At 47.3% G+C, this 15253-nt stretch overlaps 3 protein-coding genes across 4 annotated transcripts; 2 read left to right on the top strand and 1 right to left on the bottom strand.

Moving 5' to 3' along the window:
* The first annotated feature begins 4427 nt into the window (after positions 1-4427).
* LOC136514269 (ethylene-responsive transcription factor ERF061-like) lies at positions 4428-5792 on the top strand. The gene has a single exon (XM_066508257.1). The coding sequence runs from the start codon at positions 4559-4561 to the stop codon at positions 5486-5488; it is 930 nt and encodes a 309-aa protein (XP_066364354.1). The 5' UTR covers positions 4428-4558; the 3' UTR covers positions 5489-5792.
* A 5403-nt stretch (positions 5793-11195) lies between these two features.
* Positions 11196-13474, top strand: LOC136512446 (uncharacterized). Of its 2 annotated transcripts, XM_066506408.1 has the most exons (3): positions 11196-11562; positions 12902-12919; positions 13008-13474. In XM_066506408.1, exons 1-3 carry the CDS (start codon positions 11235-11237, stop codon positions 13196-13198), a joined length of 537 nt encoding a protein of 178 aa, XP_066362505.1. In that variant the 5' UTR covers positions 11196-11234; the 3' UTR covers positions 13199-13474. The 2 variants fall into 2 exon arrangements, with proteins under 2 accessions (XP_066362505.1, XP_066362506.1); XM_066506409.1 differs by lacking the exon at positions 12902-12919 and having other exon boundaries at positions 13008-13470.
* A 186-nt stretch (positions 13475-13660) lies between these two features.
* On the bottom strand, positions 13661-15018 carry LOC136512445 (transcription factor WRKY19-like). Its single transcript, XM_066506407.1, has 3 exons — positions 14683-15018; positions 14437-14562; positions 13661-14299 (listed from the first exon to the last, which is right to left on the bottom strand). Exons 1-3 carry the CDS (start codon positions 14940-14942, stop codon positions 13783-13785), a joined length of 903 nt encoding a protein of 300 aa, XP_066362504.1. The 5' UTR covers positions 14943-15018; the 3' UTR covers positions 13661-13782.
* Positions 15019-15253: the final 235 nt, after the last annotated feature.

Raw genomic sequence — 15253 nt, forward strand, 5'->3', positions numbered from 1 at the left:
TTTGTTCTCATTTGATTTCCCTAAGTTCAAATGATTCATAAATGCTAATTTCTCCTAGATGTGATTCGTCCCGTAGTCACCAAACACATGGAAATAAAGGACAGATGTTCTCCATTTCTCCTAGATTTGAAGCGGTTAATAGTTGCATGAAAATATCACGTGGCGTCTATAGTTTCTCCATGATCGATAGTTTCGCGGTGGACTGATGGATGTGCTTTTCAGATGAGGAATTGCACTGAGGAGGAGTTTGTGCACATACTCCGGCACCAAAGCACAGGGTTCGTGAGGGGGAGCTCAAAGTGTCGTGGCGTGACACTGCACAAGTGTGGCTGCTGGGAAGCTAGGATGAGGCAACTTCTTGGCAAGAAATAAGCTGACATTGAAAAAATTGTCCTACATATATTGTAGCGTCTGTCTTTCCCTTTTTTTATACTCTGTTAGCTTGAGTTCAAATGTTTTTATGCATGGTTATGAACAAAAAGTGCTGAGATGAAGTTGGCCTGATTTTACATTGGACATGGGGGTGCTCAATGATTAGTTCGACATATTTTAAGTTCATGTTAGGTCCTTGCAGCTTGTGGCCTATTTAAGGGGTACAACAATTCTTGCCATCTTCTTTGGTTGGTCTTGCTTCTCAATTTCTATCCACATAAAAGTTCTATTACTCTCAATTTCTACTATCTAGAATATTGTTTCTGTAGTAATTTTTGTAAGAAAGTTGCTATAAATTTTGTAGGAGAGTCGACAATTAAGATGATCTTCACAAGTATGCGTGGAAATGATTTTTGTGCTCTAGCTTTGGCTATTGTTTCTTTGGTGACGTGATTGTAGCATCTTTCATCCCAATTATGGTCCGTAGCGTTAGCATGGGCAATATACTATGTATAATAATAGGCAACCTTTCTTTGGAAGCGTTGTGATTATTTCTGTTGCATCTTTGCCGCATTCTTGCAATTAGCTAAATCACGTGGCATCCATTCCAGTTTTTCTTTGGTCTATACTGTCACTGCAGAACTATAGTGGATCGTTAGTTTAGCATGAACTATGATTATTTGAGTAGACGAATGACTCACGAAACAGGCTCTTCCCTAGGAAGGGTTTGGCAAGGCAAGCTACTTCAAGAACATTAAGATCCAAGTGCCACCGCCGTCATTAGCTCCTCGCTGCCTTGCCTGCTCCATAGACGGACCCAATGCCATGATATACACCAGGTTCCTACGCCTCTGCTGCAAAGCCACCACACCAGACGCCCCCTCGCTGCCTTACCTGCTCTAGAGACAGACCCATCCTAGCACCTACGCACCTCCAAGGTCAGCTTGCTCTACCTTGCTCATATTAATTGTCTCTTATCCCATGATGCACTGCCTGCAGGGAATGGGAGTTCAGTGAGAAGGTTTCTTGGCAAATTCTCTGTATTATTTTGCTTTGATTAATTGCGTGTATAGTGCTAATTTGACTTCTACTCTTTTTGTTCAGACCATAGCCAGTTCGAGAAGAGGAGGGAAAATTTTGCCAAAGAAATTGATATTGGTATAATTGATGTGGTACGCCCGTCTATCTGTGCCGATCTCATATCCTCCAGCTTGCTTCATTATGCCTTTGTTTTGTTAGTAGTTCTCAATCAATGGCTTTAGCTTGTTGGTTGGGAAAAACAATCTGCAGTTCTGCACTGTCATTTTAGCAGAAACTATATAAAAAGTTTGGAACTGTCATCAATTGCTTTGTCTTTTGAATTGAGAACAAGCTGCTGATCAAATTAACCGTGAGTCAAGGTTTTTATAGAAAGTACTATCACCTCATTACTTATCTTAAATTAGCCACTTTATCTAACTGCTTCCATTTTTACCGTTCTTATTTTTTTGAAATGGAGAGAGGGAGAGCCAGATCAGAGGGAGGGAAGGGCATTGTTTTAGAGGGAGTTTTTTTAAAAAAAAAACTACTTATGGCTATATTATTCCTTGAAGCATCTAGGATAGTTGTTCCAGTTAGATGGTTTGTGCAATTTAGCTTACTTAATGATCATGCTCCAATAAAAATGTGTCTCTGTTATTTTTAAAATATATATGGCCACTTTTGTGCTGTCATGATTCTAGAACATGCCACTTAGGTATAGTTCAAATAAAAGGAGACTAAAGAAAAACCTCCAAGGTGAGACCGATATATTATTTTGTCACAGCTTGAAACCACACCACCACGGTCATTTTTTATGATGATCAGTTGATCACTGAATCATATCAGTTACACTACATTGTCTTCAATACTGTTGGTAATATAATTTCTAGTTTGTGCAGATTAGCTATTAAGCCGGACCATATCCATCTCAATGATGTTTCTGAATGATGGTAATGATCTATGATGTTGGACAGCTTGCTCCTCCATTGTGTGAAGAAAAAGATTTTGCTCAAATGAGGCTGAAGTGAGAGACAATTAATATTTTTACTTATGACTATTTGTTTTACAAGGCAAGAAGTGAGTGTGGTTGGTTGCCGCTGGATCGCTCAGAGTACATTCCCTTAGAAGTAAAGGTTGTAGTAATGAAATGACACTATAGTTGGGAGTTGTTCGTCTGCCTCGTGACTCATCTTGATCTCAGACAAGTGGCCTCATTTTGATCTCAGACAAGTACTTGTCTGTCAGTAGCAGATATATGATTTTACTTTAGCTTTGTGCAAGGAGGATTCGGGTATCACCAAGCAAAGGAGTCGTATATGATGTCAATGTATTGCACGTTGCAAGCGCTTATCGCCTTGAAGTTGGACACTGGGATCAACGGTCATATGGATGTATATCACTCATGTGTTTGTGCATTTTCATTTATGTGTGTTCCTTGTGCTGGTTTTGATGGCACTTTTTTTGAAACTTGACATACTTTCCACTTGTGCATTTTGATTAATTGGTTTTGTCTTTCCACGATTTATTGATGAACATTTAAATAAGATGCTCATAGATTAGCCAAACAAGCTTGACGATTTGCTTCTCAATCTTGTACTTCTACCTGTCAAAAAAAGTTATTTTGGTATTTCTATAATTTATTATGCTTTGAGCCCTCCAAAACACACATTGAAATAAAATTCTAATCCCGTTGCAAAAAAAAAAATCTAATCCCGTAGCGACGCACGAGCATAAACCTATTCGTGGATTTATTGGCGAACAAAAGAAATGAATATTGGAGATTTCTTTCTGCTGATATAAAATATTATTTTAGCCGTATCACGGAAATGTCTATACAGCAGAGTTTGTGAGCCTATAACACCACACTCTTTGTGACTGTGTTAATTTCAGAACTCTGTCTTTTGGATTAAATGTCACTTTAACGTCGGTATTTAATTTTATAAGATTGTTATTTTATGGTGCGGTTCGTGGATTTTTTGTACAAAAGTTTAGTTGTCCCGTAGCAACGTACGAGTACGAACAGTCCTCGTAAATGCTAAAAGTTTGCCTTTGGGGGCCTTCGTCACGGCTCATCCTCCCCTCATCTTCTTCTTCTGTTCCGACTGACGACCTTTTGATGCTGCTACCCCTAGCCCATAGCTACGGGTCTGTTCGGTTGGTATGAAAGTCGGCTGATAAATCGACTAAAATTATTTTATTACGAGAAAAAAATAGTATAGATTATAGCTGCAACCGATAACCTCAAGCAAAGAGGCCTTACGACCCCGTCCGCCGGCCCGTCGCCACGTGCCTCGCCTCATCCACCCCACCTGGCAGACGCGTACCCGAAACTGCCCATCCTGATCCTCGGCATGAGTCACCATGACGCACACAAAAGTGCAACTGTTGTGCTGCTGCTACTTTGAGGTGAGGTCGTTAGGCTCATGCATCGCAGGTAACCAACTGTAGTAGCTTGTAGTTTACTCTCCATTATTATTGTTAACCAAGGTCCAACACGTGCTGCAGTCAAAAAGGGATAATAGAGAGAGAGAGAAATGGCCTTACCCGTACCTACCACTACCAGTCCAATGGCAAAATGACTTGGTTTCAAGCCTCTCTAGCAGTAGCAGTCCTCTAACTTCTTCGAGACACTGAATATTTTATGTTATCTCTAAATAAGCAGGACATTATGACTTATGAGAATTTTGGGAGCAAATATTATTGCCATGTATTGTTGACACATGACAATTCGACATTGACACCGCGGTGAACCAAGTCAAATTTGCATCACTCCATCCTAATCTGATCAAAGAATGATGGAAGGTCAATCGGCTAAGCAGTGTAGACATGCTGAATTGCTGAGCAAGAGTTGACTTCTGCCGCTGCACAGTTTGCAAAGCCGACCAGTTGTTCTTTTGGCACCGCCAGCGCCACTGTTGCAGATGACGATGTCACCCGGCTCACATGTCGTCCAGGCAGGGGGTATAATGGTAAAACCGCAGAGGTACTCCTGGCTTATATAAGGCCACCTGGCGCGCGCCATGTTGATCGGCAATTCGGCAGCCCGTGCAGAAGGATCAGTGATCGTCCCCAGAATGCCCTTCCCGCCACGGCCGTAACAACCTCCTCCCGCAATTACTCCAACTTGTGCCCACACCACACCACACACGCCGGAGCAAGCCCATCCATGGACGCGAGCCTCCGCACGCTGCCCCCGACCGGCAGCAGCTTCCCCGGCGAGGTCCGCTCCGCCGTGTCCTCGCTGCTGCTCTCCTCCCCGGGCGGCACCAGCGCCCTCGACACCGTCTTCTCGCACCTCCCGCCGCCGGTCACCATCCCGCCGCTCGGCTCCAGCGTCTACTACCGCCAGTGCGAGCTCCTCCGCCACTTCGCCGCCTCACAGCCGCAGACGCACCATCCCGCCCCCGCCGCCGCCGCTGCCTGCTCGTCCTCCTCCTCCTCGACGTCCTCCGCCGCCTCGGCAAGCTTGCAGTTCCAGCCCCACCAGACGCCGGCCGCGCCGCCCGACGACGCCGAGGCGGCGGCGGCCATGCTGCGGCAGAAGCTGTACCGCGGCGTGCGGCAGCGGCAGTGGGGCAAGTGGGTGGCGGAGATCCGGCTGCCGCAGAACCGGGTGCGCGTCTGGCTCGGCACCTACGACTCCCCCGAGACCGCCGCGCACGCCTACGACCGCGCCGCCTACAGGCTCCGCGGCGAGTACGCGCGCGTCAACTTCCCGGGCGTCATGGACGGGCCGGACCCGGACTGCCCCGACCACCTCCGCCAGCTCCGCGCCGCCGTCGACGCCAAGATCCAGGCCATCCGCGCCCGCATGGCGCGGAAGCGCGCGCGTGCGCGTGCGCGCAAGCAGCGCGAGGAGAAGGAGAGCGCCCGCTCCGGTTCCGGCACCGAGGCCGCCAACAAACCAGACGCCGCGCGCCCAGTCGCCTCCGACGGCGCCGCGACGACGACCACCACCTTCGAGACGTCGACCACGTCGTACGGGTCGCCCGACGGGGTGCTGTCCGTGAGCGCCGCCTCGGCCGACGGCGACTGCCCGCTGGAGAAGGTGCCGTCGTTCGACCCGGAGCTCATCTGGGAGATGCTTAACTTGTAGCCGGCGGGACGCCATGGACACCGGGACCAAACGACATAAAGGTCCTTGCTTGGACATGGCTGCCGCGCGTGGACCTCGCATTATATATATATATATATATATATATATATATATATATATATATATATATATATATATATATATATACCATGAGCAATAAATGTTCGGTTCGCTTGACTGATAAGCCATGCCTGAAAGAACCGTCGGATGATTTGTTGAGAGAGAAAAATATTATTCGTTGGCTAAAAAAGTATGGCTAGCCAAACGAAGAGGACGAAAATGCCCAAGAAAACCGGGCCTGCTAGCCATGATTAGTTGTATCTGAATACTTGAATCGTCGTGTGTTTTCGCATTGATCGACGAGCTGTAAAGGCTGATCGCTGATTCTCTCTCTGCATAAGCATTAGAGCGTCTTCGACTTTTATGAGTCATCTCCTCTGTTTCTTGTTAGTAATTCTCTTCTGTTTGTATGCTACTGCCTACTCCAAAGAGATGATTGTGTGAGAGCTGCAAGCAATCTCCTGAGGCCCAGATTTCAGAAGCGTGTCTGCAGTCTGCACTGCACTGCACGGGCTCTGTCGAGCTGGACCCTGAACCTGAATTTGCGTTGCGTGCAGCCTGAGATGGATGACCTGATGAACAGTGCAGAGCAGAGCAATGGGATCACGAAACAGAGGAAGATTTTCTCTGCAATCCTCATGCACCTGTCTGCCTGTTCGTTCCGTTTGATTTTCTGAAAGATGCCTCGCAGTGGACAGTGGTGGTCCATGGGGAGACTACTGGTTCCCATCAATCACGTGCAACGTTTTGCTGTGGTATGGTAGTATGGGCCTGGTTTAGATTGCAAATTTTTGCAATCTAGACACTGTAGCACGTTTCGTTTGTATTTGACAAACTTTGTCTGATCATGGACTAACTAGGCTTAAAAGATTCGTCTCGTGATTTACAACCAAACTGTGCAATTAGTTATTTTTTTATCTACATTTAATGTTCCATGCATGCGTCCAAAAATTGATGTGATGGAGAAAGAGTGAAAAAACTTGAAATTTGAAGGTGATCTAAACAAGGCCATGGTACGGTAGGCATGTGGCCTCAACTGTACTACCTGCTTCAACTGGGCTCCACTTTGCTGAAACGAAAACAAAAACCCCAAAAATCTGTCCGGTACGGCCATCGTTGGAATGTTCGGACAATAGCAGCAGGCCACAAGCAGCACCAAACTGCGGCGACACAAATGAAACCAGCCTGGGGATGGACGGTGTCTCCATTCAGAAATCTCTCTTTCTCTCTGAATCGAAGATTGGATTCTTTTCCGGACCAAGGTGCTTACATCATTGTACATTCTCACCAGCAAGTACGAAATTTCAGTCTCCGCGGAGGACGAACCGCAGAACGTCAACAGGTAACGGCAGAACCAGAATTAGTTTGCTGACACAGATGGGCAACCAGTCAAACAATACAGTGACGATAGGACAATGAGCTCTGCTGGTTGCCTGAGGATCCCAACGGTTCAATACGCATCCGCGGATCTGCCTGGGCTGGGCGCGAACCAAAAGGCCTAAAATCTCAGGTTTCCGGAGGAAGCGCGGGACAGGATGGACAGCCTGTTCCATTCTGCGCCGTTGAATGTCGACGACGCATCCGTTCCCTGAAACCGAAATGCTCTTGACATTTCTCAGCTACGGTTCTTCAGTCTGTTGCTTTGCTTGCTCCGGCCAATGGCTGCAGCGGGCTCAGCTGTTGGCCTGTTAGCCTCTCAGACATTACTGTAAGAAATTGCGATGCTCTGGCATGTTGCTAAGTTTCAGGTTGAGCCCTGTTCTGTATGGTGGATGGATCCACGAGGCATGGGAACTGAAGCAGTGAAGCCGAGGCTAGGGGTTTGTTCTTTGTTGCGCAGCAGACGGAGGAGATTCCTGTCACGTCGAATGTTTAGACACATGCATGGAGTATTAAATATAGACTAATTACGAACGAAACTAATTACACAACTTATGACTAATTTGTGAGACGAATCTTTTAAGCCTAATTGGTCCATGATTTGACAACATGGCGCTACAGTAACATATGCTAATGATAGATTAATTAGGTTTAAAAAATCGTCTCGCAAATTAGCCTTCATCTATGTAATTGATTTTATAATTAATCTATATTTAATGTTTTTTATTAATATCTAAACATTCGATGTGACAGTGAATTTTAGAAGCGACCGGAAACCAAACACACCGGAAGAACCGGTGCCCGTCAACTGCATGCTAAACGCATGTGAGGGACAAGAACAAGAACAACGCTGCGCTTGCAGTATCGGGGAAGGGCACATCCATCTACCACCCATGACAATACCCATCCGTCACCCAGTCTGAAAAGCACTGGCGAGCTGCATTTCTTCTGAAACTGTAGTTTTTTTTTGCCCCCTCTGAAAGTACAGTCAATTATGATTTGAAACGGAAGCGGAGCTAGTTAAGCCCTTGTTTAGTTGGACCCCAAAATCCAAAAAGTTGCTACAGTACCTGTCACATCGAATGTTTGCGGCCCGTGCATGGAGCATTAAATGTAGACGAAAAGAAAAACTAATTGCATAGTTTGGTGGGAAATTGCGAGACGAACGTTTTAAGCCTAATTAGTCAATGTTTGGACACTATTTGCCAAATAAAAACGAAGGTGCTACAGTAGCCCAAAATCCAAATTTCGCGAACTAAACCAGACCTAAGTATACGGCCATGGGCTAATGGCTGTCTCCGGTGTGAATACTGAATACCACCACCTGCTCGTTCTTCTGAGCTCCGAACCCCGAACCACCGTTGTTGGACTTTTTTCTCTGAATGAACGTTTGAAGCGCTACTGATTGAACGAACGAATAGAATGAAGAAAAGACCTGGACTGGATACATACATCCATGACCAGGGATCGGCGGCCGCTGTTTGAGATGGGTGTCGTGTCATTGAATCCATACAACTGAAGCGCCAGTGGATGCAGTTATTAGAGCCGGTGAAAATGGTTTCGTCCGTCCCTGAAGCCAACAGGAATGTGGAGCTATTCCTCTCCGATCCGTTTTGTTAATCGTTTTTGAAAAGTGCTTTAGCTACTCTAGAGAAACTCCAGTTAGAGTCGAAGCTATTTTGGGAGGAGCTGAATCCGATCCGCTGCCAAAAAGGCCCTTACACAAGCTCGCGCAGTAGGCAGCAGATCGATTCACTGAACTTTATTTGAGACGTCAGTTTGCGTAGCAGTGTATTGAACATAGAACAGAAAGTAGCTTACGAGTTAAGAATTACTATTACGAGGTATTTTCGTCACTGTTCGCTGACAATTTATATAAATAAATAATCGCGCACGCTGTCAACACGACGAACTGAAAACGAAACGGGTCTGAAAGGAAAAGGAACCGATGGCAATGGAAATCTAACTTGGAAGATGGACGGTAACATTTTGTCCAACCATCTCCATCCAAATCATTCCAATCCAAACCGGCCCGATTGCCCTGCTCCGCTCCACCTGCTCCCAGCAGCGCGACACGGACGCCGTAGCCGTAGCAGTACCAGGCAGCGGGCTAGCTGTGGCAGCTCGCGCGAACACGACCGGCGGGCGCCGGGCGGGCTCCTGGTGCGTCCTCGCAGTCACAGCCTCCGGCCACAGGCCACCGACCCGCAGATGATGGAGCGCAGCACCGCCTTGCCCGTCCGCGTCGCGGCCTTGGCCACGCCCACGGCGCTCCGCCTGCGCCGGCGGCTCCGCGCGGTCGCCCTCTTCGCCACGCCCACCGCCAGGACCGCCGCGGCGTCGTCGGCGTCGCACGGACGCCGCGCGAACGGCAGCGCCATCAGGTGGATGTCGAGGACGCGGTGCACCGACGCGAGCTCGAACGCGTCGTACAGCGGGCTCCCGCAGTCCCACGGCGACGGCGGTTGCGCCGCCGGCTTCCTGGGCTCCGCCGCCGCCTCCTCGGCCCGGTCCACGGCCATTATTCGTGCTAGCGCCACGGGAACCCTGACGATCACTGCCTGCCGTGTTTATAATCGAGCCAGCTAGATCACGCTAGATTCAGCTGGGAATCTCCTAGTTCCAATTCAGCTAATCAGTTAATTTCCACCCTGGAACTGGAATGGACGTGGACGCTCCGTGAAAGATCAACTCAACGCATTTCGCGTCGTAGCCGATCTTGCGCAAATATTCCTCCTACCACCTTTGTCCTAAAATCAAATGTTAATTAATAATATCTTTGACCATCGTTTTTAAAAAATAAATTTATGATATAAGATTTATGTTTTAGCTATAAAAATACTTTGATAATATATACTCCGTAACTTATATGTTGTGAAACTATATATATATATTTTTAAAAAATATATGGTCAAAAAATAGTAATATTTGACAAGCTAATATGACATATAGAAAAGAACGAGCAATAGTAGCTTGTGATGGTATGGTATTTGACGTGCCGTCATTAATTAAATTGGTTAAAACGGCTAGATATAGTGCACCAACCACCACACCACAGTTTTTTTGATATGAGGAGCATCAATTGCACGCTGGCGTGCAATTTGCTCGTTTAGATGGTGACTGAGAGTAACATGTTTCTAACCCAATTATGGAAAGTAGTTAACCGCAGTTGGCCGTGATGCTGGACGATATCTGGACGTATCGGTATCTCTATCTCCCTCCTGCCATCGAATCTACATCTACATCTACATCTACACGGCGGATGGACATTCACATCCGGTTGTCCGGTGTTTGAAAAATGGAGTAAAATCCGTTTTGATCGTTTGCGAGATTCCGATTTTAATTCAAAAATCAAATATCGGTGACCATCAAACTATGGAAACTTCATCAATCTGGCCATCTAATTGATTTCTTCTGTATTATCTGTACGGGCCGTTTGGATCCCTTCGTTTTAGAGGAATTCAAATCTACTTAATAGATTGGGCTATTTGGCTTGGAATTGGACATTTCATAACTTTTCCAAACTCACAAATAAGCCTATCTCAAATTCATAGGGTGGGAGATGGAAATGGATTTTATAGATCACTATGCTATAATTATACTCTCCAACTTATAGCACACTCCTCAACTCACTTCCCTAAATAGAAATACAATATATAAGTATATCCCTTGTATGCCTAACAATAAATAAACAAATATATTCCAGATACAACTATACTGGCTTAATTAATCTATGTATAAACTATAATTATTAGAATGAATTCAATTTCAAGGATCCAAATGGGCCCTAATAGAAAAATAGATTAATCTGTAACAATTTTATAACTTATACGAAATCTAAATTATGAAAATATTAAATCAGAACTAAAATTTTAACCAAAACATAAACTATCAACAAAGTTTGATTTACCCCACGCAACTGATGTGGTGTTGTTGACTTGGCGTCCCATCAGATAAAACCTCTGTCCAAATCTGTCCCAGTGCAAAAAAAAACGATGTTTAAAATTGAGGGAGGTTAACAATTCGACTTTGTAATCGAGGAGGAAAATCACACCATTTTTTTTTAGCAAGAGAAAACCAGGGTTTTTTTTTTGCGAGAGAGAATACCAGGGTTAACAAGGACCCTGTACGAGAGAAGCGGCGCGTGATATTTTTCCAGCCCATGGACCCACGGCCCACTCTGAAGCCTTACTGGGCTGAAAGGCTCGTCCTGACTACTGTTATCCGGCTCATTTAGGTGCATCATCATCCGGGGAGCAACGGGAGCCACCCAAACTCGGCAAACCTCCACCCCCACCACGCCCAAATGCTGGCGACCACCTGCGGCGCGCCGCCGTGCCCGTGCGCACGGTCGCGGCGGCTCCCCACGGCGACTTTTGGAGGAAGCTATGGCATGGGGCACACCTGCGGCACCACTAGGCGAAGGCCGCAAAGAGCGGCGGTGGTGCGGTGCGGGCTGCTGCCCGTGGATCCGTGGGCGCCGACGATGGACTCCCAGAGCGTGGCGTCGCAGCTCTTCGCCGTCTCGCTCTTCCCCTACCTGGGATTCCTCTACTTCATGACCAGGTCCAAGACCGCGCCCCGGCTCACGCTCTTCGGTTTCTACTTCCTCCTCGCCTTCGTTGGCGCCACCAGTACGCGTTACTTCTCCCATCCCCATCTATCTCCCTACTCTAGTTTCGCATGTCAGCATTTGGCCAAATGTAGTGTTGTGTAATAATTCCCCATTTCCCCACACCTTGACTGCACATGTTATGCAAATGGGATGGTGATGCACTGATGCACAAGTTGTGCTTTTGCCAATTGCCATCGGTAGATGACTAGTAAGTACTGTACTACTGTGTACTTATTGTAGTAGTAATGTGCTTATAACTTGATTTATTGTTCTGATAAGTGTACTCTAACATACAAGTTGGTGATTTTAGTATATCAGTACTTAGCTTGTCTACAGAAACGTACATGAAAATTTAATACAGACTTTTGTATGCACGATTCAGAGAAGTTATATGAAACTGTGAGGGCAATTTATGTGTCTGTCAGGTACATTTGCTAAAGTTCCACTTCCGCGGTTAGATCATTGTGAAGATGTTACAGATATTAGCAGTTGAACACTACGTGGAATAGATAAATTAGTCTAAAAGCAACTGAACATCTCAGTGGCTTGCTCATATATGATCACATAGGTTTTTGCTCCAGTATACCTCTTTTAGATAAGTTTGCGGATCCTAAAGCGAAATAGTTAATATCACGTGAGGCATAGGATGGTGAAGATTGGTGCTGTACTGCTGTTGTTGCTTTGCTTTAAATTCTTTTTTTTTTTTTGTGAAAAGACATGCATTCATACAAGCCTCAGCAACAAAATAAAAATACCAGTAGTCTTACATATGGACCAATTGAAAGAAATAAACAGTGAGCAACTGAGCATTAGAATAATCAGAGGACCAATCTTTAACTTTCTTATTCTTGATGTTACAACAGATAAAAATACCAGTAGTCTGGACCAATTGAAACAAATAAACAGTGAGTATTAGGGCAAAGACCAATCTTTAACTTTCTTATTCTTGAGGTTACAGATAAAAATACCAGTAGTCTTAAAATGGACTAATTGAAACAAATATCTTCAACCTTTTCCTTTTTGGAGACAGTCTTTGCTTTCTGGCCACTATTCCAGTGTCGTTAGATGGCTAGGCGGGGAGAAGTCACGCGAAGAGATTTTCTATGCAGCTTTAATTACAGAGAGATGTGTAGTCAGCTCTAAAGTTCTACAGAAGGAAGCAACCTGAAACTGAATTAGTTTAGTGATTGGAGCTTACGGACCAATTGATTCCAAGGTCACAGTGATCCTTGCAAGTCGTCTGACATTTCAAATTTTATGTTTTGTTTCTGACTATTTAGCTGTCTAGCAGAACATTATGTCAGTGCAATTAATTGTTTCCATGTTGTTTCATGCACCGGTTTTTATCCCTGGAGCAGTACCTGCTGGGATTTATGGTAATTGTGCCATAAAATTTTCACCATCCTTATATTCTTTGCTTATACACACCGTGTGCACTTATTGATACAATGATATCCATTGCAGCAAAAGTTCACTATGGAACCTCGCTGTCTAATGTGGACTGGCTCCACGGGAGCGCGGAATCGCTACTTACTCTTACCAATCTATTTATCGTTTTGGGGCTGAGGGGAGCCTTGAGGAAGCTGGAGAAAGAGGACACGAATGGGAGGATTTCTGAAGCTTCTGAAGACAGTAAAGAAAAAAGCTCTGTCTAGATAGGTCTATCAGTACCCCCTGATGGTGCATTCAGTAACTAGGAGGGGGCGTGCTTCTTCTTCTGCTCAACTAGTTAGTAATGAGGTTTTGGGTGTAAAGAAATCTGGCAAATCAACTTTGTGCATATGCTGAGAAAAAACAATGTGTCTACTGCAATTCTGTGTAGTTGCAGTCTCCAGTTACGCTGTTGTGAGTAGTTGCAGTGTCCAGTGTGTAATAGGCAATGGTACTACAGCTTCCATTGGGACAATTATTGACATTCTGATTCTGAGTGCTTCAACATGATTGCTTGGTCTCAATCTTTGCTCCTATCTTTAGATTCAGATAGCATTTACATTCAGATAGCCTGCTGGGTACAACGTTTATTGGGGGCTTTGTCCGGTAGTTCATATCATCTTGAAGCTGTGTTATCATGGTTTGCATGGACAAGGCAAAACAGTACCCAGCTGTTGATAGTAGCAGAAGATTACTACACTCTAGTCTACTCTGAAGCTAATACTAATGCCGGAATTCGGTAAAACAAGCTACCGTACGCGCTGCACATATATGATATTTACCTAGATTTTGTCTTCAGATACCCCATCTAATTGGCCGCATAGAGGTCCCATGGAAAGGGCTCCGTTGCATTGGTGGTGAACAGCTCCTCGAACTGGGTCTCGAACTCCATGCCCATGCCGATGCCGACCCCGAGGCTGCCTGCCGGGTGGCTGCTCCTCAGCTGCCAGTCCAAGCCCGTTGGCGAGAGGAGCGGGAAGCAGCCGGCGAAGTCTGCGCCGGCACCAGCCGCAGCCGCGGAGGCGAACGAGTAGGGCGTCATGGGCTCTACTAGCAGACCGGCCCGCAGGCCCTCGGTCTCCAGCGCGAGCAGGGAGGCTCCCTGGTCCTGGTCTTGGTCCTCCTGGGCGCCGTGCCCGTGCCCGGGCTGCAGCTGCAGCTCCTGCTCCTGCCGCAGCTGCTGGGCGCTGGGGTGCGCGGCCTGGGCGCAGGTGTGCGCGCCGTGGTACACGACGTCGTGCAGCAGCGGGTCCCCGTCGGCGCGCTGCACGTGCTTGGTGGCGAGGCAGCCCTGCGAATGGCGGTGCGTGCACCGGAAGTAGGCCCTGCGATCGAATTGCAACCCACCCCACACGTGTCAGCGTCGCTCGATCTGCGCCGTCGGTTAGTCAAGGAGTCGTCTGGTGCAACAGTGCAAGGGAATGAGGGAGTGACGTGTGGGGCGTGACGTGTGCGTGCTGACCTGGGGTACTTGGCGCCCAGGATGTCCTTCTGCCCGTACTTCCTCCAGCTGAGCCCGTCGTCCAGCGCCGCCGCGTCCTGCACCGACGCCGCCCGCAGCTGCCTCCTCACGCACGGCGTCCCCTTCCTGCGGTACAATACAGATCGACCGAATTGCCAAGTCATGATCTGCTTGCTACTCGCGTGTTTGTTTTAGTACAGTACTCTGACGAAACAAACAAGATCGTCCGAAGACCGATCGACTTGCCTCCTCTTGGACTGGGCGGCGGTGGCATTGCCGCCGTCGCTGCGGGGGCTGCCAGCCCTGGACGCCGGGGAGTGGCCGCAGCAGGACCTGGCGATGCGGATGGACCTGTCCACGGACGACGCCAGCTCGGCGCAGAGCTCCCGCGCGGCCGCCGGGAGCGGGTCCTGGTCCATGCGCGCCTCCAGCTCCCGGACCATGGCCAGCACCTGCGCCAGCTCCGAGGCCAGCGCGCTCTTCTCGCCACCGTAGCCGCCGTCCATGCCCTGACCTCAGCTCACCTCAGGTAGCTACTTCGCCAAGAAGGCAAGAAGAGAAGGCACTAAGGCAGGCAGTGTGTGTGAGCACGGTGGTGAGTGTGGCAGCGACAGTGGGGGAGAGGCTACTTATTATATAGAGTTGGAAAACGGAGGCAAGCTTCTGTTCAAAGCTGGGAAAACGGGATCATTTCGGGTTGGACCGGACCGAGACCGATGACCGAAGAAAACGTAGAGACTAACCAGAGAATATTGATTACCCTCTGACTGGCGTTCTGGTTCAAACCAAACACTTGGACTGGTCTTTGGGTTCTGGG

This window comes from Miscanthus floridulus, chromosome 16, assembly GCF_019320115.1.
Source record: "Miscanthus floridulus cultivar M001 chromosome 16, ASM1932011v1, whole genome shotgun sequence".
Taxonomy (NCBI): Eukaryota; Viridiplantae; Streptophyta; class Magnoliopsida; order Poales; family Poaceae; genus Miscanthus; species Miscanthus floridulus.

Excerpts from the sequence above, each read along its gene's own strand:
- LOC136514269 (XM_066508257.1), top strand. The coding sequence starts at position 4,559 with ATGGACGCGAGCCTCCGCACGCTGCCCCCGACCGGCAGCAGCTTCCCC.
- LOC136512446 (XM_066506408.1), top strand. The coding sequence starts at position 11,235 with ATGCTGGCGACCACCTGCGGCGCGCCGCCGTGCCCGTGCGCACGGTCG.
- LOC136512445 (XM_066506407.1), bottom strand. The coding sequence starts at position 14,942 with ATGGACGGCGGCTACGGTGGCGAGAAGAGCGCGCTGGCCTCGGAGCTG. Across the intron at positions 14,563-14,682 it reads GCCGCCCAGTCCAAGAGGAG|GAAGGGGACGCCGTGCGTGA; the intron begins GCAAGTCGATCG and ends ATTGTACCGCAG. Across the intron at positions 14,300-14,436 it reads CTGGGCGCCAAGTACCCCAG|GGCCTACTTCCGGTGCACGC; the intron begins GTCAGCACGCAC and ends ATTCGATCGCAG.